General features: G+C 33.6%; 8 protein-coding genes across 8 annotated transcripts; 5 read left to right on the top strand and 3 right to left on the bottom strand.

The window, feature by feature from the left end:
• Positions 1–43: 43 nt before the first annotated feature.
• Positions 44–3,695, bottom strand: lvsF (BEACH domain-containing protein; the record flags this gene model as incomplete). The annotated part of the gene is made up of 7 exons (XM_004356865.1): positions 44–719; positions 791–985; positions 1,065–2,231; positions 2,301–2,731; positions 2,803–3,094; positions 3,174–3,368; positions 3,685–3,695. The coding sequence occupies 7 exons, from the start codon at positions 3,693–3,695 to the stop codon at positions 44–46; spliced, it is 2,967 nt and encodes a 988-aa protein (XP_004356919.1).
• Positions 3,696–3,798: 103 nt separating this feature from the next.
• mybY (myb domain-containing protein) lies at positions 3,799–6,173 on the top strand (the record flags this gene model as incomplete). Its single annotated transcript, XM_004356864.1, has 5 exons — positions 3,799–3,822; positions 4,055–4,080; positions 4,239–4,296; positions 4,555–5,370; positions 5,445–6,173. The coding sequence occupies 5 exons, from the start codon at positions 3,799–3,801 to the stop codon at positions 6,171–6,173; spliced, it is 1,653 nt and encodes a 550-aa protein (XP_004356918.1).
• A 431-nt stretch (positions 6,174–6,604) lies between these two features.
• DFA_06690 (uncharacterized protein) lies at positions 6,605–6,997 on the top strand (the record flags this gene model as incomplete). The annotated part of the gene is made up of 1 exon (XM_004356863.1): positions 6,605–6,997. One exon carries the CDS (start codon positions 6,605–6,607, stop codon positions 6,995–6,997), a length of 393 nt encoding a protein of 130 aa, XP_004356917.1.
• A 523-nt stretch (positions 6,998–7,520) lies between these two features.
• DFA_06689 (uncharacterized protein) lies at positions 7,521–8,789 on the top strand (the record flags this gene model as incomplete). Its single annotated transcript, XM_004356862.1, has 1 exon — positions 7,521–8,789. One exon carries the CDS (start codon positions 7,521–7,523, stop codon positions 8,787–8,789), a length of 1,269 nt encoding a protein of 422 aa, XP_004356916.1.
• A 97-nt stretch (positions 8,790–8,886) lies between these two features.
• Positions 8,887–10,746, top strand: DFA_06688 (uncharacterized protein; the record flags this gene model as incomplete). Its single annotated transcript, XM_004356861.1, has 2 exons — positions 8,887–9,490; positions 10,184–10,746. 2 exons carry the CDS (start codon positions 8,887–8,889, stop codon positions 10,744–10,746), a joined length of 1,167 nt encoding a protein of 388 aa, XP_004356915.1.
• Positions 10,747–10,827: 81 nt separating this feature from the next.
• Positions 10,828–12,696, bottom strand: DFA_06687 (uncharacterized protein; the record flags this gene model as incomplete). Its single annotated transcript, XM_004356860.1, has 1 exon — positions 10,828–12,696. The coding sequence occupies one exon, from the start codon at positions 12,694–12,696 to the stop codon at positions 10,828–10,830; it is 1,869 nt and encodes a 622-aa protein (XP_004356914.1).
• Positions 12,697–12,903: 207 nt separating this feature from the next.
• On the top strand, positions 12,904–16,322 carry DFA_06686 (uncharacterized protein; the record flags this gene model as incomplete). The annotated part of the gene is made up of 7 exons (XM_004356859.1): positions 12,904–13,098; positions 13,174–13,401; positions 13,546–13,903; positions 13,976–14,279; positions 14,346–14,703; positions 14,787–16,134; positions 16,255–16,322. 7 exons carry the CDS (start codon positions 12,904–12,906, stop codon positions 16,320–16,322), a joined length of 2,859 nt encoding a protein of 952 aa, XP_004356913.1.
• Positions 16,323–16,515: 193 nt separating this feature from the next.
• gxcP (pleckstrin domain-containing protein) lies at positions 16,516–23,835 on the bottom strand (the record flags this gene model as incomplete). Its single annotated transcript, XM_004356858.1, has 7 exons — positions 16,516–19,134; positions 19,201–19,509; positions 19,877–19,925; positions 20,341–22,724; positions 22,783–22,977; positions 23,045–23,302; positions 23,389–23,835. The coding sequence occupies 7 exons, from the start codon at positions 23,833–23,835 to the stop codon at positions 16,516–16,518; spliced, it is 6,261 nt and encodes a 2,086-aa protein (XP_004356912.1).
• Between the last annotated feature and the right edge of the window lie 1,755 nt (positions 23,836–25,590).

Here is a 25,590-nt window from a genome sequence, read left to right as displayed (position 1 = left end):
TAGAATATATATTTTATTTTTTGTTTTGATTTAATTTTTGATTTTAGATTTCCCAAAGATTAATATTACCATTATGAGAACCAGTTAGGATATTAGTTTTAGAGGTTTCACGATTAATAGATACGTTGATTGAAATGACAGATTCATCAGAGACTGATGATAAATCTCTCAATTCAGTACCAGTTGCCAGAGACCAAATTCTAATACCACGTTCACAACCAAAAACCATACTAGTACCATCGGTTTCAAAACAATTGATTTGATCATTGACAGTGCCAGAAAAGATTTCCGAACCTTCAATACCGATCAATTTAATGGAACCATCGATACAAGAAATGACAATTCTCTTTCCATCTGGTGTAAAACGTACACAAGTGATTGGGTCGTGATAGATGCGCATACTGCGCAACAATGAAAGTTGACCTAGGTCATAGAAAAATAAGTGACCATCTTCTGATCCAGCAACACAAATCGATCCATTTGGTGAAATATCAATCGATCGAATCTCTGATTCACTATCTATAAAATCGGCAATAGGTACACTTTCAATACCAAATCCTCCACCAATACCTCCAAATCGATTACATCTCCATACTTTGATTGTACTATCCCAACTACCAGATACCAATATATTATCATGTAATTTTAAACATGAAATTGCATCATCATGTGCTATCAATGTATCTGATATACTACCATTATCAACTGTATAAATATATCTTAAAATAATAAAAGAAAAGAGTCAATTATTGCTATTTTTTGTTTTTTTTTTTGTTTTCTATTCTCTTACATATTATTATCCCAAGAACCAATAACAATATGTTTTTCATCATTTGAAAGTTGACAACTTGATAATGCCAATTCACAAACATTGAGTGATCTTAATTGTTTTTTATCCTTTAATGAATAAATCTTTAATGATGCATCTTGTGAAACTGAATAAATAATATCACTATTATTTGATAAATATAATGATGATACTTTACTATAAAGGTAAAAAAAAAAAAAAATTAAATTAATTAATCATATATAATATATATATATTTGTTTGACTCTTTTCTTACTCTCTGTGATTTTTAAAAGAATTCTTTAACTGTAAATTTGCAATTGATCCCCAACTATTATTTGAATCTTCTTGGTTATTATTATTATTAGTAGTGTTGTTATTATTATTATTATTATTAGAGTTATTAGTACTATTATTATTATTATTATTTTCTTTAATATTTAAATTATCAAAATCATTTTCTATACTATTATTATTATTATTATCAATGATTAAATTATAATTTCTTTGAACAAGAGGTAATCTTTGAGGATGAGGAGTTTTAAATAATTGACGAGGAGTTTGACCAAATTCATTGATTTGAGCTTCAAGACTTTGACGTTCAAATGGATTAGTGATGGCATCAATGTTGACACTTCCTTCATAGGTTAGATGATAAAAGAGATTGTTGGCTTGAACTGCTTCTTCACCTTGTTGTTTGTAACCGAAAATGAGGTCAATCCAATGATGAAGATTTTGAGAGACATATTCACTTTCCAAAGCATTACGAAGTGTTGAAACAAACTCTGACGATGTTTTTGCCCATGGTGGGAGTATGACATCTCCCAAACGTTTTCCATCTTGTCTTATACCCAAATCCAAACGTTGATCATTTGCCAAAAAGCCACCTTGATTGTCTGGTTCATAAAACTCTGGAATCAACTCTTTTACATCGGATGAAGAGTTTGTTACACTGTGCCAAGTCTCTTGAATCGAATGAAACATACGAGAGGGTGCATCAAAACGACCATTTTGAAGACGAAGCATAAATTCGGGTACTTGACGAACAAGATAGTACAATACATAGGCTGGTGTAGAGTAATGTGTGCCATAGAGGAATCGTGGTTCATCGGTTGGCATTTGAGCATAACGTTCTTGTAGTGTTGCTAGACGAGTTGGGTTGAGTGCTCCAATCGGCCTAGACAAGTCACGATAGACTGCCGGATTGCCTAGATCGATTGTCTGACTTGTATAATCTGACAAAACCCATGGAAACACTGGGTATTGTGTTAGATCGCTATAGGTTCTACCTGCTGCACTATTCAAATAGATTAAATATTCATAATTGGATATAATCCCATTTTGCCATTTCAACAAATAATTTTTTTGTTCCAAATTTACATTTAAAACATTTTTACATAATTCCATTGTTAATAATCTATAAACTTCATCTCTATTATTTAAACTAAGAAAAATAAAAAGAAATATTAATAAAAAGTAATTAAATATAATATTATTATTTTTCCTACTATACTTTTTAAAAGTAAAAAATAAACTACTAGATTCATCATTAAAGAATAATTCCAAACCAATTTCTCTTAGACCATGACGACGCTTTAGTACTTTTGTAATTGAATCCAAATTAAAATGATTGATTCTTTGTGCTTCGATATTGTTCATTGGTTGGAAATAAAGTCTGACATTGGTGATGAATAGTCTGCCTGGATTCTCTACGAGTGGAGTAATCTTGCAACATTTGATTTCAATCCTATTTCTCTCATTGATATCAACCAGCAGACTTAGATCAAATTGTAATCTATTCTCTCGATCTTCAATTAAACTTTTGATCAACATGTCATGTTCCATACGATCCTTTTTCGAATATAAAAAGAATACTTTCATATTACCAAGTATTAATGGTAAACTAACATAATTTAATGAAAATTTAAACATTGACTTATTTAACTAAAATAGAAAAAAATATAATAAGTATATTTATAACTTTTTCTATTTCTTCTTTTTCTTCTTTTTTATACCTTTTTAAAAGAATAAGGAGAATTAACATCATTATCTTTCATTTCAACGACTTGATTTGTTTGAATGTAGAATATTTCTGCTTTTGATGCCAATAATGACGATGATTGTGAAGTATTTGAAACGACTCTTCTTGCAAATGGATGTGATGATTGTTGTGGTTGTACTTGTAGTTCTGATAATTCTCCAATGGCCAACATCTCTTTAAATGGAAATCTCATTATAGGTAATCCAATATCATCGGGTTCAAAGAATATTGAACTTGAACATACTAATATTCTACCTTTTGTTCTCCTAAAAGTAATCAAAAAAAGAAAAAGTCAACTAATCTATTTGCTTTAAGCTGTACTACACTTTAGTTTGTTTAACATACTTTGCCCAAGATTCATCTTCAGTATCTGCTTGTGGATAGTATGATGCACTATAATCATCAAAGTAATATTCACCCTCATCCATGAGAATGAGGTTAAACCTAAACTTTTGTTTATTACTTTGATACATTCCTCGACTATGACTATCTTCTTCCTCTACAATATTACTATTATTACTACTATTACTACTTCTACTACTATTACTTATGTGTGTGATATTATTATAACCCAAAAGAAAGAGATGAACCTTAAACTAAACTAGTTAAATAGATGAATGAAGTTTCAAACTAGTTGAGAACATTCAAAAAAAAGCAGAATAAAAAAAACAAATATAAAAAGATGATTTTTGTTCTTTGACACAAAAGACACAAGAATAAAAGAAAGAGAGATAGAAAGAAAGAAAGAAAGAAAGAGATAAGATAGATAGAAATAACAACTGAAAAGAGAGAGAGAGAGAAGATAGACAATTAACAGCACTGCATATTTATATAAACATATATCAACACAACAAACTGTTCATTCATTCAAAAAAAACAAAGAGAAAGACGACTTGAAAAAATAGACCTATCTGTTGTGATCTACAACAACCAACCAACCAACCAACCAACCAACAATATATACATAGAAATGATTGACTACACTTCAGAGTTGGTAAGTAATACAATAGAAGAGAGAGAGAGAAATAGAGATAACAAAAAAGATGACATATATATTTATGACAGATATTAATTATATTCTACATTACAATTAACCTCTACGCACATTCGTATCTCTCAATTGTTGTTGTTGATGATGTTGTTGGTCTATACTACTTTATAAAATCGGTCGTGTAATATAGAGTCAGCTGAATCGAGAAGCCGAGTTTGATCATTTTCAACAACAGATCTTATATCAAAAGACAGGAAAAAGGTAAGAAAACATTCTTGCTTTTCTTTTTAAATTTTAGAAAAGAGAACACCAACCAACCCTCGCGAGACACAAACATACGATTGTGTTTATCTTTTATTAATACATATTCATCCATACCATACTACTATTTATTTATTTATTTATTTATATATAAATAGTTTTACACCTGGACCTTATAAAGCTTGGACATTAGAAGAACATAAAAAGTTTCATGAAGTAAGTTACTCTGCTCTACTCTGAACACACAACATGGAAACATAGAAGAGAGAGAAGGGATCGAGGGGTACCTCAGTCTTTCTTTGTGACATCATCAAAGAAAAAAAAGAAAATATCTTTACGATTCAATGTTCATTCCAACTATTTTTGGTCGTTCCTTTTTTCGCTGAATTGTCAATGTTGTTGTTTCCCTCAGTGTTTATTAATACTCTCTATTGTTTGTTATTATTATCTCTCTCTTTCTTCTTATTCCATTAGGCAATTAAAAAATTTGAAGTTACAGATCATCATTCCATATCCACATACATTGGATCAAGAAACAACGAACAAGTAGATTCACATCTTCGTATCTATCGAAACTATTGCAACAAACAGTATCCATCGGCCACGGCGATACCAACAACTATCAGCGCCGTCCCTATTATAACACTACCATCGGCGGCCAGTACTACGACTACTATAGTAGTTTCAACTCCATCGACTACACCAGTCCCATCAACTCCATCTACACCAACTACAGTAACTTCACCACTCATCACACCAGTATCGCCACTAACAAACACTAGCAATACTTTTCTATCAAACATCACCAACAACCTTTTCAAAAATCTTATTGATCAACTTGACAAGGAACCAAATATCAATCAAAACATGGCAAGAGGAAAAGCATCAACTTCTGCAACTGCAACCGCTGGAACTGCTGGAGCAAACAAGATTAGTCTACATCTTGCTTCACATGCCATTCCAGTTTCAATGGTACCTCCTCAAATAAATGCTACTGCATCAAATAACAAAACCTCTACGGCCACGTCAACAACGACGACGACGACTACAAATTCTGGAAGAAAAAACAAGAACTCATTAAATACCAATCTAGTTAATGACTCTAAACTAAAAAAGAATCAAAAACTTCTAAGTGAACCATGGACTGACGATGATCAAAAGAAACTATCGGATGCACTTGCCAAATATCCATCCTCTCGTTATAGTAGTGTATCAAGATGGCAAGTAATCTCTAAAGAATTGGGTATCTCTCCAAAAACTGTTGCTCTTAGATATAATCAAATGTTAATTGTATGTAGATAAAAATAATAATATCTTTATTTAAATAATTTATATTCATTTATTATTTTTTCAAAATTTTGTAGAATTTATATCCAAAACAAGAAGAAAGTGAAAATGATGAAGAAGATGAAGATACACCACCACCACCATCAACAGGAAAGAGAAAGTCATCTGCTAAAAAGGCAGCAACAACAAGATCAACTAAAAGAGGAAAAAAAGGACAAGAAGATACACAATCATCATCAGATCTAGATCTAAACTCCTCCAGTGATGGTGGATTACCTCCACCTCCAATGGTATTTTCACCTCTTCCTCCATCTACACCTTTATTGGAACAACCAAAAAGAGAACCAACTATTCACCATCTCAACTTTGACCCAATCAAAGCAGACTCGTTATTACAACGAAATACACATCTTATCGATCAGATTAGAAATGATATCATTTATACTGGTTCAACTAAAATCGATTTATTGAATCAATATAAAAATAATATAAATGAAGCTCTTAAATGTACAATGATTTGGTCTGACAATAGTCAAGAAATGCCTCCTCTTCCTGTTAAAATTAATGATATGATCATTGGTTTAATGGGAATGAAATCAAATTTAAATAATCAAAATAATAATAATAATGATCAAAATAATCAAAATAATCAAAATAATAATAATAATAATCATTCTTTGGATGGTAGTGGTAATAATAATTTTTCATCTTTATCAACTTCATCATCAAGTGGAAAATGGAGTGATCTACCAAAAGTAGCCAATGAATGGTTCTTACCATTGGAAGAAGATTCGACGACTTTATAAGTCTATATTAAAAAGATAGATATATATAATAAATCATTGTAAATAACTAAAAATATTCTAAATCATTTATATTTAATAAGTATAAATATTTTTGGGTGGTTTGGAGTAATTCAAATTATTATTATTATTTATTTGGTATGTACAACGAGTCATGCCAAATCTATTTAGTGTAGTATTATTTTTTAAAATCATTCTCTCCCCACAGATCAATAGATCGAGCAGATGGAAATTATTGACTCGCGAGAGCGAGGACGAAACAAACAAATAAAGACAACATTGTCATCAGATGACCATTACAATGACAATGAATTGAATATTCACAAATAATATTATGAAAAGGGTATAAATAATGAAAACTAAACATGTTTTAAAAATCAAATCAAATGATTTAATTCAACAATTAAAACAATTTAATAATCAACAAACCAACAATGAAATCAATTATTCTATTATGTTCAATGCTTCTTTGCATTTCATTTGTAGCAGCTAGTTATCCAGCCTACCCAGTTTCAATTCAACACAAATTAATTGGAACATGGCAAGATGGATCAAGAGGTCAAACGTATTCACAATACGATATTGTATTGAGCAACCACGGTAACAAGAACATCAAACAAATTGTCATTGGTACTGATGCCACATGTAGACTCAGAGACAACAACTCTATCTGGAATGTCAAGGTTGTTGATGGTCCATCATTTATCGATTTCCTCATCCTTCCATCGTACCAAGATATCAATGCTGGTGCCTCTTACACTTTTGGTTACATTATCCATGGTTCATCACCTGCCAATCTCTTTGTCAAGAATGTTATCTATGCTTAAATTAAATGCATCACAAAACAAAACAAATCAAAATGAATAAACTTTGGTGTGGGATAATTTTGAGTTCTTTATCACTCTTTTCATTCAACTCCTCCATTTATCTATCTTTGTCTTGTGAGAAATACAAATACAGGATTATTTTAATATTATACATATAATTAATAATTGGGTGGGCATTATATTGAAATGGTGGCAAACAGTTTTGGGATAAACATTAAATATAATTTTGATTGATGGAAAAAAAAAATGAATTTAAACCCATCCCCCATCTTAAAACCTATTTATAGATTAATTGAAACCATGCTCTGGATAGATACAATGACTGCTAGATACAGGTATAGGGAATGTGAACCATTTGACGAAAAAGTACTGGATAATTATCCTACCAACAACTACCAACATCAAAACGAATGAATTGAAATCAAATAGAATAAATCATCAATGCTAAAAAAATTTTCAAACCTCGAAATCTAGATTTCATTCACTTCTTTAATAATATTATTCGAATAATAATAATAATAATATGAATGATACAACAGATAAAACAAAAGATGAAATAGGAAGTTTTATTAGATTAGTTAAAATATCAGATTTAATCATACTTGATATTATTAGTTTTATAGATAATAATGTAGATGTCATATGTTTATTGTTGACTTGTAAATCATTGTATAATGGTATACGATTAAAGATTGAAAATATATGTAAAGAGTTTAATCAAGAGAATAAGAATAATAATATTAATAATGAAAGAGATAAATATCAGCTTTATCATCCACTTCCTCCTCCTCATCTATTGACATTATTTAAAAATGTTAAATCAGTATCACTTCGACCGACACCAAACATAGATTATGATCTCGCTCATAATTGTTTACGATCATTTGTCAATATTCACAACACTGGTATATTTCTATCGACCAGAAAGTTTAAAATAGTCAATGATTATAATTTAAACGAGGTGGTTGAACAGTGCAAGATACCAGACTATGTCGAGACAATGGTTTTACAATGTGCCGCTGAAATCGACACCAAGTATATTACTCCGAGCGTGAAAAGTATGGGGATCAATATGATCATCAAGCCCAACTCTTTCCCAACGATCAAGGTGTGGCCACCATCGATTACATCATTGGCAATTGGAGAATATACAACCTATGGAAAGGAAGACTTTTTTAAAAAGATCGCACCTACATTACTCAAGCTCAAGATTAGAAACTGTCCACCTAAACTCGATATTAGACATCTAAAGTCGTTGGTCAGTCTCGAGGTATCTCACAACCCACTTGCTGGTATGATCAACTTTAGTAAAAGGGTGGGACCCAGCAGTATCGGTGATATCCTCATCCCCAAGACCAAGACGATGAAGAAGCTCACTATAGGAGGTCTCGATGGCATAACCACCGGTTTTCTCCCTCCCAACCTTGAAAAGCTTACCATCTCTCACCAAACCAAGACATTTAAATTACCATCAACGTTGACGTACCTGGATATTGGATATAGTCCCATCCTTGTCCCTAACACTGGGTTCATACCATCGTCGGTCAGAGAGCTTCACATTACCTTTCCAAAAGATACCGATCTCTTGGAACCTGGTGTCGTTCCAAATGGTGTTGAACGACTTTTATTGAATCAATACTATGGTCCAATCGATTCATCCATTCCCGATACTGTTACAGATCTTTCTGTTCGTTGGCGTGTTATTGAAGAAGAAGATGATGATGATGAAGAAGATGAAGAAGATGAAGAGGAACAAGAAGAAGATGATAATGACCAAGAAAACAATACATAGCACATCTACCAACAACAATAACAACAATAATAATAATAATAATAATAATAATAATAATAATGATGAAGAACCAACAATCGAGGAAATAGAAGAAGAAATGGAAGAAGAATTGAAAGAGAAAGAGGAAGAGGAAGAAGAAAGATTAATTATTTTCCCAGTTAATTTACAAAGATTACAATTTTCAATACCTATACCCAGACACATCACTCAACAAATCCCACCTACTCTAACTTCACTTGTTCACATCTTTTCATTTAATCAACCAATCGTCTACATTCCAACATCATTGACTAGTTTTACATTGAAAATGGACAACAACCCTTTAATTTCTCCCTATCCAACAAGATGCACCACCAAACTTGAAATAATCAATAATAATCAAGACAAACATCAACAACTATACGACAACAAACAACTACTCCTTCCCTACAGTTTGACTACATTGGAATGTAATTCATACGACTATGATAAACATGGTAAAGGTAGTATTCGATTGGATCAAATCATCTACCATACAAATGTAAGACATCTCAAAGTCGGTCGCTGGGAATTTGAAATTAGAAAAGATTTGGATAGCAATGCTAATAATGGTAGCTTTATGTTGATTGAAAGATCTTCTCTTGAAGGAGGAGTGGTAACAGTTGTTGGAAGAAATCAATCAAAACAGAAGATCTATCTTAATTTCGATCGATTCGATGAGAGTATATATGTTCAAAAGTTATCAATCACTTTTGACTCTCCAACCTATGAAATAGTTGAGTCAATCTATTGATTACGATGATGAAGATTGGGAAGATAATTTGGAAGATTGGGGAGAAGATGAAGATGAAGATGAAGATGACGATTAGGAATTTTATCAGGTTGTGAATGCTTAAATTAAATCAAATTATATAATATTGCCCCGAACCTATGACCCTCTTATCAATAAACAATTAAACAATTAAAAATGATAAAACATATTTGGAACTTTGAAAAGATGATGACCACAACGAGGTACAGTCATCTCTTGAATAACTTTCATAACAATTTCTATTTGGGATTAATTGTAATAAAAGATCGATTAAAGGTTTATCATCACACTCTGATAACAATAAATAAATAAATAATTATCTCTTTTTTTTTTATACATCAAGATAATTTCATGGTCGTTCTTAGTTGGTGAAGTGATTTGTCAGGTCAATTCGGGACACCAATATCGTCGACCTGCTGGTCTATAAACGAACCAAGATATTTATCATAATGTTTGTTTTCTTTCATTTCTTTATCAAACTTTGAAAAAATCTTTATATTGTTTTTAGTTTGATAAAGATAGATAAATAGATAAATAGATAAATAGATAAATACAATGATGAACAGAATAATTTCAAAAATCATATTCATTTCGATGATTTTAGTAGTAGTTTCATCGTCGACTAGTTATATTGCAACAAATAATTATATTTCACAGAATTGTCAAGGTGATTCATTTACAACAACTTATAATTTGGATGGTGCTTGTTTTGATGGTACTATTCTAACTTGTGAAAATAATCAAGTTTCAATATATACCTATGGTGATTTAGCTTGTACTGGTACACCATACCAAGTACAAATCAACTCAACAGGTGAATGTGGAATCGTATCCAACTTCCCATCTGGTATTTACCAATGTGTTGATGACTTTGAAATCCCAACTGAACCAGCTCTTATCACTCTCACCTACAATGGTACTTGTCAAGATAATTGGAAAGAGGAACCAGTCATCTTTATGGTGGCCACCAAGATTGACTATTGTTTCCCAGTTAATGGAAATCCAAACGTCTCTTATAAACTTACTTGTGACGCTGCTACCCAATCCAACTTTACAATGGTTGAATATTTTGATGCCACATGTCTTGGTAACTCAAATCCAATCAATATTCCATACGCACCAATTTGTGGTGATATAATGTCATCAATCTTAATTTGTAATAATTAAATTAAAGAAATCAAATTAGTTAATAAATAAATACATATAGATAGATGTAATAATACAATTTATATAGTTTACGATTTATTTTTAATCTTCTAAAAGAAGTGAAGGTTTAAAATAGAAACGGAGTGGTTTATCATCGAAAGCACCAACACAAAATCTCTTAATTAATGATTTTGATTGATTAAAATATCGGTGTTGATGGTGATTCTTTGCCAATGTTTCATCAATTATTAAATATTCGATCGTATCACTCTCCAAGAATGAATCAAATATATCTGATGTAAATTCATTTTCTGCAATGTTTAATACTTTGATTAATTGGTTTTGTTTGAATGCCTTGTCCAACTCTGCACTATGCTCTAAATAGTTTTGACTGATATCGAGTGCTTTGATTGTATGATTCGTAATTAATAATTGAGAGAATGATGGAATGTATTCTTTAACCAATGTACCATCTGTCAATATTAATGTTGTAATGTGTTGGTTGTGACACAAAGTATTGAAAAATTGTGGTGAAATGATCTTTGGAAGCTTTGATAGGCCTAAAAGTTTAATGCTTTTGTTTGTTTCCCAAATTGGTACAAATCGAGATGATAATCTTTCCAATGAAACTATTACTTCTTCTTCCTCTTCTTCTTCTAGTTCTCCACTTTTGCTGCCACTTTTTCTTTGGTCTGCCCTCCACTTTTTTTCACTCTCTTTTCTTTCTTTGTTTGACTTGTTAAACATGGGGTGTTCACCATGTGGACCTTCCAACCAAAGTTTTTTCATTGTTGAATTGGTGCCGAGATTGGAACATAACTCATTCCAATCCTCCAAAGTATCTCTGATGTCTAGGTCGCCACAACCACAAAATCCACATCCATGGTATCGGTCAGCCCAACTACTCTCCCTCCCTCTTCCTCCTACATTGTATTTACTGGCAACGTCGTGTACCGGTTGTTCCTTTTCGATAGGACATGTAATGATACCAACTTTGAGAGATTGAATATTAAATGAATCGTCGCCGTCGCCGCAGCCGCCGCCACCACCAACATATTCTTTTAGATGTGACAATTCAACAAAATCATATGCAATGTTGATGTGTTGAGCTGTCGTGAGATGTTGGAATAAAGGTGGATGATCGAAATGGATAACTCCACCATCATGACCACCTTCATCAAATCCCAGATTGACATGGTTTGGTTGAAGATCGTCAAGCATTTGATGAAAATCTTTGGTGTCATCGTAATATTCATAGCTCGTGTGAGAGACGATAGTGTTTGGTTTCAATCCTTTAAAAGAAACATTATCAGGCCATTCAAAGTCATTTTCACCGGATATAATCAACTTTAGATTGACTTGGATGTGTGGGAATGCATTGATTACTTGTATGATGGCTTGTGAAGCTTGCATGTTTATATTCTTTCCAACAATATCGATTGTTTTGAGGTGTGGCAATAGAAGAGGTAATCTTGAATAGTCAAACTCTTTAAAGTTTAGGGGTGGTCGATTTCCCCATTTTTCAACCACAACATTCCAATAGAGGTACTCTACACTACCACCACTACTACTATCATTTGCTGAAAAGCTTGATTCTTTCATTGGACCAACTATGTGTACACTTGATGATGCTATTTGTTTGGTCACTTGCATCCACCATTTAGACACTAACGCAATATTGCCTAGTGTATTAAATGATGATGATGATGATGAACCGGCACTACTTCGACTCGTACTCTCTTTAGGTCTTTTGTTAAACATTAGATGTGATACTTGTTGGTGTGTTACCCACTGAAATCCATGGTAAAGTTCAACATGTTTGATATCATATTGACCATGTACCAACAAGTCAATAATCATAGCTTGAATGTATTTTGATAGTACACAAACACCACCATCACCACTATCCAATGATGATGGTTGTTGTATAACGACACCTTCATCATCATTTTCATCTTTTGCAATGTTCATGTTTGTCTTTCTTGGGTGGATGATTATTATTTGTTTAGTGAAGTGAAGTGAAATTTCTGTGTTACTAAAGTAACATGTAGACCTTTTACTCGAAACTAACAGCTGTTAAATCGGGGTACCAAGAACTTGCGATTCTTAATAAAAAAAATTTGTATGGCTTCCTTTTGAAATTGATCTCGTGTGCCTCATTTGTTTGAAAGACCAAGTATGGAGGAACCATCAGAAGATTTCATAGAGATAGTTGTTATTTTAGCAAAAGAAGAAGAACAGAACCGACTGATACCTTCATATGATAGACCTCGGTCACTTGCAAAACAACGATTTAAACAATGTGCTAGCACTGATAAAGTAGCACTCGTATCATGGCTACTCTTTTTAATGATAAAGGGTACTTATCCCACTGTAAGTATTATAGATTTGATCAATATACATATTACATATATATATAGAACTAATAATATTATCTTTATTATAAAGATTCAAGATAAAGCAATACGATTACTTGATCGATTGATACGAAAAGGAGGAAAAGAGTTTATCGTATCATTGCCACAACCAATAGTTCAAGCTATCAACGTTGAAACTCAAGAGTTGCTTAGCAGTTGTAAGGAGCAGAGCTGTACTGATAATTTTGTATATTATTCATTTGATATCATGCAAGCACTCTCACAAAATCAAGGCGATCAAGAAGAAGAAGAAGAATACGCATTTATCTCCAAGTTACTGTCAATACTCTCAAAATGGGATGTGGTTGCACCCCCCCAAGTCCTCATTAAATGCATTATAGACCGTCTGCGGAGGGCTCGCTATAATCGGTTGTGGACACGACATGCCATCGATACGTATTAGAAAGACATGGCGGCAACAAAGAGTTTCCATCCAAAAAAATATTTGACCTTTTGTTGTATGTGGCCACAAAGTCTCCCCGTTATGCATTTAACTATACCGATAACCACATTGAAAGAATCATTAGGCTTACACAAGTCAAGGATTGTGGGTCACCAGAGGAGGAGGAGGAGTGGTCAAAGAACAACTCCAAGATTGACATTGACAATGTCAACTTTTACTCATACAAATTTCCAAAAAAAATTCAACAAACCAATCAATGGTTACAATGAAGAAAATTACAACGATGATGACAACCAAGACGAATACGACGACGACGATGATGAAGAAGATAGTGATAGTGATAGTGATAGTGATAAAGGTATGGTTGAAAAAAAAAACAAATATTATTATATATTTTTAATTATTTACCTTTAATTATTTATTTATTCAGATTCTGATGATGAAAATAAGAAGAAGAAAAGAAAAACTAGAGACGATGATGATGATGATGATGATGATAATGATATGTACGAGGAGAAAGGAGACATTCAAACTTATTCAATATTTCAACAATTTGCCAAAGTATGTGGTAAACATTTTGAAGGACCAATTTTCAAACAATTCAACTCCCTGTCCAACAACAACAACAACAATTCTAAAAAAAGCTATCTCGCTTTGATGAGCTTTTCTCAATCTTGTAGATCCAACAAATTCATTCGTAATAGTATTACAAAACAATTTCCAACTATTTTAAAGTAAGTCAATATTCGATCGTTTATCCTTTTATTTATAGTTTTATTAATATTTAATAAATTTTTTAGATTGGTATTAAAATTTATAGATGATGAAAATATAAGAGTTAGATGGGCATCATTACAATGTTTAATTCAATTATCACTATTTAGAGTATTGATGATTGATGAACAACTCTTTGCTGATGCTGCCCTTGGAAAATCAATTCATGATCCAAATGAATGCATCCAAAGTCGTTATTGTATATTGGTTAAAATCATGACCACACGACCAATGATGTCTGCAATTGGTTTGGATGGGTTATTTAATTGGTTTGAAATACTACTTGGATCATCAATACTAAATGTTGTTGAAAATACATTTTTATCATTGATATCAGTTATAGAAACAACTCATTGGCAATCTCAACCATCAGGATTTAAACCTGTAAGTAAAAAAAACAAATATATAATAATCATTTTTATTTTTAATTAAAATATTTAATATTAATATATTTTATTTGTTTTTAGTATTATGACAAAATTGTACCCATTTTATTTTCATTGTTGGGGAAATATATTGAACAGGAAAAAGAATCAAAAGTATTAACTTATGTAATCAAGACATTTGCAATGTGTGGAACAGCGCTGGTTGACGTGAAAAAGACTTTGTTTTCAAAAGATTTGTACAAGTTTATGGTGTTTGTCAAAAAGAATGAAACCAAGTCTTTTGATCTGGTCGTCCAACTTTTCAACCAAACCGATTCATTTATTAAATCGATTGGCAAGTCATTTGCAATGTATTTACCAATGGTCGTCAAGATGATTGCAAATATACTAGAAAGACCATTACCCAATCGAGGCAGAGATGTGACTCCACACCTCAAGAAAGCAATGCCAACACTCAAAGGATTGAGAACCATCATGATGAATGGATCGGTATATGAACCATTGGCGCCATTTGTTGTGCATAGTTTGGTTGGTCCACTGCTTAAATTGGCAATTCATCCTTGGTTTCAAATTGATTCGCTTCACTGTTTACTTGGTTGTCTTGCACTGTCTAAACTGCATTTTGGTGTGCGCAGCGAAAAGACACTCGAACTATTTGCCAAGATATACGATTCAGTGCTATGTATAGGGCCAGAGAGAGAGATCGCAGACCGCATCACCATAGCGACATGCCTCATCAAAACGATGGAAACCGATGCGATGAGTATTGATCAAGTGCAAGCTACCTTGGACGTATTTTGCAAGGTCGAGAAATTGGAGCAGCAGTCTGGAACATTTAGCGACAACAGCTTGTTTGAAGGGGTGCTCGAGATGATTAGCCAGATGATCGAATTAAACAGTGTCGTCGCATCACCCCTCATCGCTTCTAATATATTGGACACTTTGTGTAAAAAGCTCCTTTGCACTACAAATCGGAGAGCCAAGAAGGTCATCATCGTCTTTATGAACCAATACTGCATGTTTGGTGGTGATGTTGCTGTCGACACATTTCCACAGATCATACCAACATTGATCCAGTGTCTGACACAATCCGATGACATCGACAATGTTATCAGATACACAGCTTCATTTGCACTTGCAACGGCAGCACAGTTTTCCAAGGATAGATTCGTACCTTGGGTCACGGACGTGTTACAAGCCTTTGACCCCATAATGTCTGTTCCAAAAACGCCGTTTTGTATACACGGTTTGGAGGAACTTCCCATCTCGAGTATCGGTAGAATCATCCGATATGTTCCACTGGCCACCAGCCAACTGCTAGCAGTCATTCCAAAATGGATAAATAATCTACTCGTCACAGAATTCCGTGGAATGGGTTTCGTTGATAATTTTTGTGCCATTATCCGTCTATACACCAACGAATGTTTAGGTAAAGAGTACCAACACGTTGCCAAGCTACACAATATCATCGATCACTATTTATATCATCAATCTTTTTCAAATCGACCTCAATCTCCAGAGTTAGTTGAAATCTGGTTTTTTATCAAAGAATCATTTGAAAAGAATTGGGATAGTATTCCACCAGCTACAAGGAAAACAATATCAGATTGCCATTAACTACTAAAATTAGTCAAAGAGAAAATAATTTCCTCCCATAGTCAAAATTAAAATAAATATTTAAGTATTTAATAAATGATCGACGATCATGATGATGATGTAATAATACAATTGTTAATTTATTATAAATAATTTTATATATGTGTGTTTCTGATTTCTGATTTATGTTTAAGTTTAATTTTAATTTAATTTGTTAGTTATTATTATTATTATTATTATTATTTGGATTGTCCAATTGTTTGATGGTTGATAAATTTAAATTAGAACCACCACTGGCACGAGATGGAGATAATAGATGACTACTACTACTGCCACCACTTGAGAAAATGGTACTTGAACGATGAGGAAGGTTTGGAGTTAGATGATGTTGAGAGGAAGAGGTTGATGAAGATATAGAACCACGTCCACTAGCACGTTTAGTATGATTGATGAATTGCATAGACTTGGTTCGGTTGACTTGAAGTTTGGTGTATTGTCCAAGTGCATCGATCCATTCTTGACGGAGTTCAGGTGTCTTTGCTTGGAGCATGATATACTCGTCATTGGTCACCTTGATTTGGAAGCAATTGACAACACGCATATTTGGACAATCTTGTATGGGTACACAATTAATTTCACGCATTTGATTATAATATTGTTTGACGTTGAATTCGTTGCCCGACTTTTCAGCCTTGATCAAACCACTGCCCAAAAGTATATAGATAAACTTTTCACCGTCGCTTTTGAGTTTGCTCTGCAAAAAGACACAGTTGCCGGGCACGAGGATATCGGGGAGTGGGGGAACCAGCTTCATATAAATGTCTTGGATACTATGTTTGTTTTCGGCTTCACGTTTACGTTCGTTGAGCACGACTGTCGCACGTTTGAGCGATCGAGAAGCTTGGCCAATTTGTTCGTAGTCAAAGTAGAGGGCGGGTGTATTTTTAAGTAGGTCTTCTAAAAGCAAGACATATCTTGGCATACGTTGAACTGGCATAATGAGGTACGCAAGGATATCAATACCCTTGCATTTGGCTTCACGTTGTTCATTGAAAAATTCGGCAATCTTTTCCTCCTTGCGTACCGATTCCATCTCTTTCATGACATTGTTGTAGTTGTTGATATAGGTAGAGTAAATGTCAACGATGCCTGCTTCGAGTTCAATCATAATATCACCAACTGCAGTGTTGAGAGTCCAACTCTTGACACGGTCTTGAAGTTTTTCCAAAAACTCTCTGTGATACTGATGGAGCACTTCAATGTTACCAAAGATGGTGTTGAGACGATGCGCTTCGATGAGGGGTGGAGCCGAGCACCGAAGAGGCATGAGGTAGCCTTCGATGGCAGTGTTGAGCGAGTTGACATAGGTCTGCTCGGTGGTCATGAGCTCGGTCACAATATGCGACCGACGTTTATACAATTTGAGTTCATCTTTGAACCGTTTACGTGCCACAAATGCAGCGGCAGCACTTGCAAATGCATGCATACCAGTTGTGAATTGGGTGTGTACTTCGATGACTTGACGTTCACGATGACGAAACTCCATCTTGCGCAGAGCCATATCAGAGAGGAGGTCAACGATAATACCAGTCTCTGCTTCATCATCAAATCCACTAATACTATTATCCGATTCATCACCAGACATTGCACTAGTATCATAATCTCCATCACTTGGGAAATCAGATACATCTTCGTATGATGTATCATGTCCTCCTTCGGAATCACGTTCACTTCCATCATAACGATCCATAGCACTAATCTTTTTAATGAGTGATACCATACGTTCAATTGGTTGAATGACTAGAACTTGGAAATCCCTTGACATTAATAATGTACCAAAACACAGTACCAAGATAACACTCGTTGTCAATGTTATACCAAGTGCAGCCGATACTTGTTCATTATGCTTATTATTGATACGTAGTACGTCTTGACCGTCATTCTCACTACTTTCAATAATATAGCCATTGAACCAGTCGGATGTATCGATACCCGAATTGTACACTTCCGTGTCTTGAATACGAAGTGTGAGCATATCGACGGCACTAGAGTCTGCCACAAAATCCGACAATAATTGTTGGAATTGAGGTGACTGGGTTCCATTTACATTGTCATTGGCAGCATGCATAAACAACTCCAATACACTATGATAGGCTTGGTCGGTCGGTCCCGTATCGATCGATGTCAACGAGGTGATGAGGATGAGTATCAGAACCATGACGACCAACTTGTGCGTCGACTTTGTGAGAATTTTTTTGCCAATGGCACTGGGTTCAGTGGCGATCTTGAGTTTCTCTTCATCTTCCAAGTCACGGTTGCGAGAGGTCGATGAAAACGATGAGAAAAACATGACGATTCTGGCAACACGAGACAGACGAGAGGCGATTCTGGCAACACGAGCCGTTCGACCAAGTGAAAGTGCATTGATTGCATGAACGATCGATTTGATGCCAAAGATGAATCCGACGACATCGGGAATGAGTGAAGCGATGGAAATGAGATCAATGATGAAAAAGAAAGAGATGACATAGTGCAGTCGTTGCACAAATATCTGTACGGCCATCTCCAACACAAAGATGACCAAAACCAAGATCTTTAGTACCGATACAATGGTATAACTGACAGTGCTATCGGGTGCACCAGTTGCCAACATAAAATCATCGATATAAATAAGATACAATGTACAAAGGATCATAATCAACATGATCCATTTAGAGTTTAACCATCTATTCAATACTCTTCTCTTTGCAAATGTCCTACTCTTTCTTCTATATCTTCTCTTTTTACTCAAAGATCTTAATTTTGATATACCTTTACCATGAAATATTTTACTCTAAAAAGAAAAAGAAAAAGAAGAAATTAATTAATTACATCGATATTTATATTATTTAATATTTACAGTTAATTGACCAACAGATTGATGATTTGGTAAATGAAATGGAGATGATGGTAAAGTAAAGTTTAAAGTTGATTTAATCTTTAATTTTTTAATACGACTTGGTGAATGTTCTCTACTAATCGATCCACCAGTTTCCGATCGACGTATGGCAATAGAACCACTTGCATCAGAATCTATATCTTGATTATTTAGTTGTAATCTAGTATTACTACCACTGATTGAAGAGTGTTGTGATAATTGATCACTACTGTCAGAGTGTACTCCAAATGTTTGTAATTCTGTTTCTCTGACCATCTCCACAAACTCTCTCTAAAAACTACACTAATTAATTAATTAATTAGGTTTTAATCAATTCTCTCTCTCTCTATTTCTCTTCTATTATTATTATTGAAACTGATAAGTAGTAGTTGATGAAAGATGATAGGATAGGATAGGTAGTTGACTTGAATATTGATCAGATCTATCCGACAAGCTAACACAGAAAATGAAGAAGAAGAAGAAGAAGTGGGTGTGTTATCGAGATCTCTTTAAAACTACAATGGTAAAAAAAGGGTGTGTGTGGGTCGGTCGGTTGATTGTTGTTTCTATCGGGGGGGTTAGGTTGGTTGAGCCTATACTAAATCTAACTCTATCTATCTAACTATCTATCTAACTATCTATCTCTATTGATCAATACAACAACGATGTTAAGGAATGATTGTTTGTACAATAGCGCTGGTCTGAAACTAATTAAACGATAAAAAGCCCTCTTGTCACCATAAATCTTTAAGAAAAAAACAAAACTGCTGTGTTCCTTGAATTGAAACAAAAATAACCTTTTTGTGATCAACATGCACAGATGTATTCATGCTAACCTCCCCTTTTTCTCAGCGAGCGTCGATTCGAATTGGAATCAACGCGTCTCACACGATATTAGAATGAAATTAATTGTTTTGAAGAGATTGAATAATAAAGAAGATCATTCATCAACATTTTCTAAAGATTGAAATAAATAAAAATAATGTTTTGTTTATTTAATTATTATTATTTAAAAATAAATTATTACAAGTTGTACGTATTACAATGATCATTATGGTTGGATATAAATAAATAAATAAATAAATAAATAAATAAATAAATATTGATTGATTATATTATTACTTTTTCGATACAGATGGAGAAAATAAAGATCTAGTTATTTTTTCCTTTACTTGTTTTGATTTTAAACGCAACGAAGATTTACCAGACTCTTTTTCATCTTTTTCAGAAGAAGAAGAAGAATGATCACTACTACCACTTGCATTTGTTGTAGTCGATGATGAAGAGGATGTAGTTGGATTGGGTAATGGTCTAGGTGAAGGTATTGGTTTAGTTTGTTGTTGTTGGGCCGCTGCCATTTGTTTTATCACTTGGTCACCAGATCTTCTCAATGTTGATGACAGTGGAGTTGTTTGCGTAGTTGTAGTAGTAGTAGTTGAAGAGGATGTAGAAGTTGATCTTCTTTTAAGTGTATTGTTTAGGTTATTATTGGTTGTTGGTGATGATGTGACTGATCCAGGAGCTGGAATAGGTGCACGTGGTGGTGGGACATAAGGTGAAGATGGGGATTTGTTTAATGACATGGGAGACGCTGAAACCTTGGACAGCGGGGTGACATTGATACGTGGGGGTGGAAGAGGAGGTGGATTTCTAACAGGTGGGCTTGGTGAAACTGCCCTACGTGCACCAGCTGGAGATGGAGCTCTCTTGGTACCAACTGCACCTGCACCTGCACCTACTTTGGGTGGGGTTGGTTGTGGTCTACTCGGTGGAGTTGGTTTGGGTCTTTGATCAGGTGGAGAAAATAATTGTGATTTAATTTGTTCTACACTTGATGGAGCTGTTGTCGTAGAGGTAGTAGAAGTAGAGGTAGAGGTAGAGGTAGTATCGCTATTACTAGTTTCTCCAATCTCTGATTTAGACGGAGAGGTTGAGGTTGAGGTTTCTGGCTTTGTTTGAGGAGGTGGAGAAAATGTTTGAGTAGTGATTGATTGTCTTGGTGATGCAGATCTTCTATTTAAATTTAATGATGCTGATGTCGTTGGCATGGGAGGAGGTGGAGTATTATTAACAAGTAATTTAATCGATGTTGGTGTTCTTTTTACAGTGGGTGGTTGTTGTTGTTGATTTGAAGATGGGCTACTACTATTATTAATGATGAATTCATTATTATTATTATTTGCCATTGCCAAACTGACAAGACTATTTGGAGGGTTGGACAATCTCTTTCCAGTTGCACCAGATACTGTAGACGCTCCAGAAATGGGTGGTTTTTGATTAGATGATGGTGTAACTGGTCTTGTTTGAATTACTGAGGAGGAGGAGGAGGAAGTGGATGGAGAAGATTGTACAATAGCAGAGGATGAGGGTGTTCTAATTACAGGTGCAGCAGAGAATGTTGGTTTTACAACATTTGATGGTAAATTTGTGGATGGAGGTGTTGGTAATGCCATGATAGATCCATCGGTCATGATTGTACTCATCTCTCTAATAATCTCCATCTTTAGTGATTTTAATTCTTGAGCTATAAATAATTTTAATTCATCTTGTTTTACTTGCATATCTGCATATAATTCTTGTTTCATCTTTTCTATCATCATTTCATCTGTACCACCACCAATCTTCTTTTGATTAAATGTTACATGTCTTTGTTCATTATTATTATTATTATTATTATTATTAAAGTTATTATTATTATTGAAAATGGATGATATTGGTATTGATGATTTTGGTGATTCCTTTTCCTTTTCTTTTTCTTTTTCTTTTAGAGAATTATTTAGAGTACGTTTTAGGGCAGCTATAAAATCAGGAATATTTCCATTTGATGAATCTTGATCATCGTCATCGTGAACTACCATGGTTCCAAACTGTAGAGATGAATCATCATCACCACCACTTTCACTTGTACTACTAACAGTATCGTGAATGATCAATGTAGAGGTATGTGAAACATCCGATCCATTTGTTTTGTTTCGATCTGACGAAGATGATGATGATTTAGGTGGTACTTGACCATTATTTCCACCTCCACCTCCACCGGGACTGAGTAATATAGGTGGAGAGTTTTTCTTTTTCTTTGCAATGGTAGCACGTTTCTTTAGACACTCTTCAATCAATGATTTTAAAGTATCACTACCCATTGCACCAGAGTTTACAATCCAAGCATGTTGAAGTAGGTCAATGGCAGAAGGACGCTTCTCTGGGTCTTTTTGGAGACAACAAGCAATAAAGTCACTCATATCCTTTGAGAATTGTGCTGGTTTGGTAAGAGTGGGAGGTGCCTTGTTTGGAATCATCAACATGGCACGAGTTGGTGGCATCTGGTACCAAGGTGGGTATCCCTCTGCCATTTCAATAATCGATATACCCAGACTCCATATATCACATTTATTATCATACGACTTGTTTTGTATAATCTCTGGTGACATCCACAAAGGTGTTCCAATAAATTCATCAGTCTTTGATAATTCATTTTCTAATTGTGCTGAAACTCCAAAATCCGCCAACTATCAGAAAAAAGGAAATGTTAATACATATATAAATGAATTAATTATTTTTACTTACTTTAACAATACAATCTTCATTTAATAGAATATTGGCAGCTTTAATATCTCTATGAATAATTGAATTTTGGTGAAGATAATGTAACCCTTTTAAAGATTGCATTACAATATTTGCAATTTGTTTCTCTGATAATACTTTTTCTGTTAATTCCAACATATCTCTAATTGATCCTAAACTACAATAATCCATTAATATCTACAAACAAATAATAAAAAATAATTAATATATTTAGATATTTAATATTTAATATTTAATAGTTTACCCATAATTTATCATCAACTTGACGAGAACCATAATAACTAACAATATTTGTTGATTTACATTTCTTTAGGATTGAAATTTCCTTTTCAATCTCTGAAGCATCTTTTAATGGAATCTCTTTGATTGCCAATTCATAGTTATTGTCACGATGACTTGCTTTAAATACACGTCCATATGATCCACTTCCAAGTTCCTCTTGTATAACAAATATCTTGTCAACATCTTCACCACTCCATTGAAAATCCATATCAACATGAACCTAAAATGAAAAGTAAAAGAAAAGAGTTAGAGAGAGAGAGAGAAACAATGATATTTTGATATATATTTGTTGTTTTTTTGACATACTTTATGTTTAACATTAAAAGGAGTACCAATAGCAATGATACTTGAACTATCTGGTGAAGATGATAAATCTGATGATAGTATGGAACTACCACTACCACCCTTACCCTTTTGTTTTTGTATCTTTTCAGCCTTTTTAATAGCCTTTTGAATGTTACGACCAATGTTTGCACTACCCGAACCTACACACCTAGACAATGAATCAAAGATGATCTTTCTTTCTTCTTCAAATTGTTCTTTTTCTTTGAGTAGTTGTTCACGTTCCTCTAATAATAGTTGTTTCTGTACATCCAACTCTCTCATTTGTTCCTCCATTGATTTTTTATAGACTAGGTTTGGTGGACCACCCGATGATACTGATCCATTCATACCAAGACTAATACCAAGTGCCGATAAACCACCTCCGAGTCCTTTTGTCAAAGGTGAAGATGATAGATTACTTTCATCCATCATGAAACTATCAATCAATCTCTATCTATCTATCTATCTATCTCTTTGATATTCAATGGGGGTTGCACTATTCTCTTATTATTATATTTATATATGTATTTATATCTATTTATCTATCTATATCTATCTATTTCTAGTCTCCTTGTTTTAAAATTACGTAGTTTTTTGCTTTGTTTTTGTTTTCAAAAAACACCAACGATGGTTGATGTTTTTCAAAAGACAATTTGCGATCAGTTTCTATTCTTATAATCTATGGTTTGTTGTTTGAAAATTTGCAATATCAAACTACGTAGTTTGTAGTAGCAGCAAGGGACTAACTCTTTTCTTTTCCTTTTTCTCTCAATGTAATTACAATGGCAGATCATTGTCACAAGGAAGGAGTACAAGAGTAAATGGAGACTTTTACATTTTTGGGGCAAAAGATATTTTACTAAAATGCATTCTTTGAAGACACAGTGATTAGATTTGATTTGGTTTCGCCCCGAATTGACCCGTTTTCCTCTCTCACTCACTCTAGAATGGTGCACCGATTGGCTGGGGCGAGCTAGAATCACATAATTTGATGATCCCCACATTTTGATTGAATAGAGAGAGCCATGGATGGATCTTCACCCCCTCTCAGCCCATCTTCTCCTCTATTTTTGTTTTATCAATCAAATCTCTTTCGAGCCACCTTCTCTACTCTTTGCGTACTTTTGCTTGTTTGCAAAAGAAGAAGAAAGGAAGGTTTCAATTTAAATAGATATATCTATCTTGCTTAAATCTGTCTCTTTTTTTTTTTTTTTTTTTCTAATTTGTACAACTACCTATATAAATATTATATTCTATTAATATATCTCCTTTTTCTTATTTTGTACACATCTATACCTACTATATTATACTATACTATTACCCCTTTTTAATCTCACATATATATATTTATTTGTAAATAATATATTTATCTATCTATCTATCTTTCTACTAATCTTTCAAAGATATATTCTATTCTTTTCTATTCTATCCTACTCCTCACCCCCTCATTCAGTACATGTATTAAGAAAGTGAAGTTTAAAGTAATAATCAAGTCGTCGTAATAGACCAACTCACCAATAATCATTCGTAGTATCACATTTTTTTTTTTTAATTAAAAATTTAATTTTGTCTCTGTCTGTGTAAATATATAAAATTTATCTGTAAATTTATAATTCCTTCCTTCCTTCCTTCCTTCTTTCATTTCCCCACGCCACAGCTTTAACACACTCTCTCACAACCTCCAATAACTATCGCCACCAATACCATCATCACACTTTTAAACTATTTATTTATTATTATTATTTATTATTATTATCCACACATACGCACCACTCAAAGTCAGCAGCCAATCTCTTATTACCAATTAAAAATAAATCATCATTTAAGACATAACCACCAATCATAAAAATACGGGACTAATCTCACAAGTTAAAAGTCAAAAGCTAAGAGTGAGGGGGTTTACTCTGAACGAGAGAGCGTATGTATCATATTTAGAGTGAGTGTGGTAAGAGTGCGAGTGTGAGCGGTGAAGATCAATAATTTTAAAATATTAATATTTTTATTTTATTTTTAGAGACATTTAAAATATCGACCGTGTCCCTACCTACCTACTAGTAGCCTATCCTCCAACAGGTCAACCTACTACTACTTCTACTTTAGTCATTGCTTCTCTCTCTCTTCTACCCACCATTCGAATTATTTAAATATTTCCCTAACCTCCTCCTCCTTTTTAACAACCCTTTT

This window comes from Cavenderia fasciculata, assembly GCF_000203815.1.
Source record: "Cavenderia fasciculata unplaced genomic scaffold Scf_EJPB12P01AWP9W-5, whole genome shotgun sequence".
Classification (NCBI taxonomy): Eukaryota; Evosea; class Eumycetozoa; order Acytosteliales; family Cavenderiaceae; genus Cavenderia; species Cavenderia fasciculata.
This window is presented reverse-complemented; position numbering and strand designations above follow the sequence as displayed.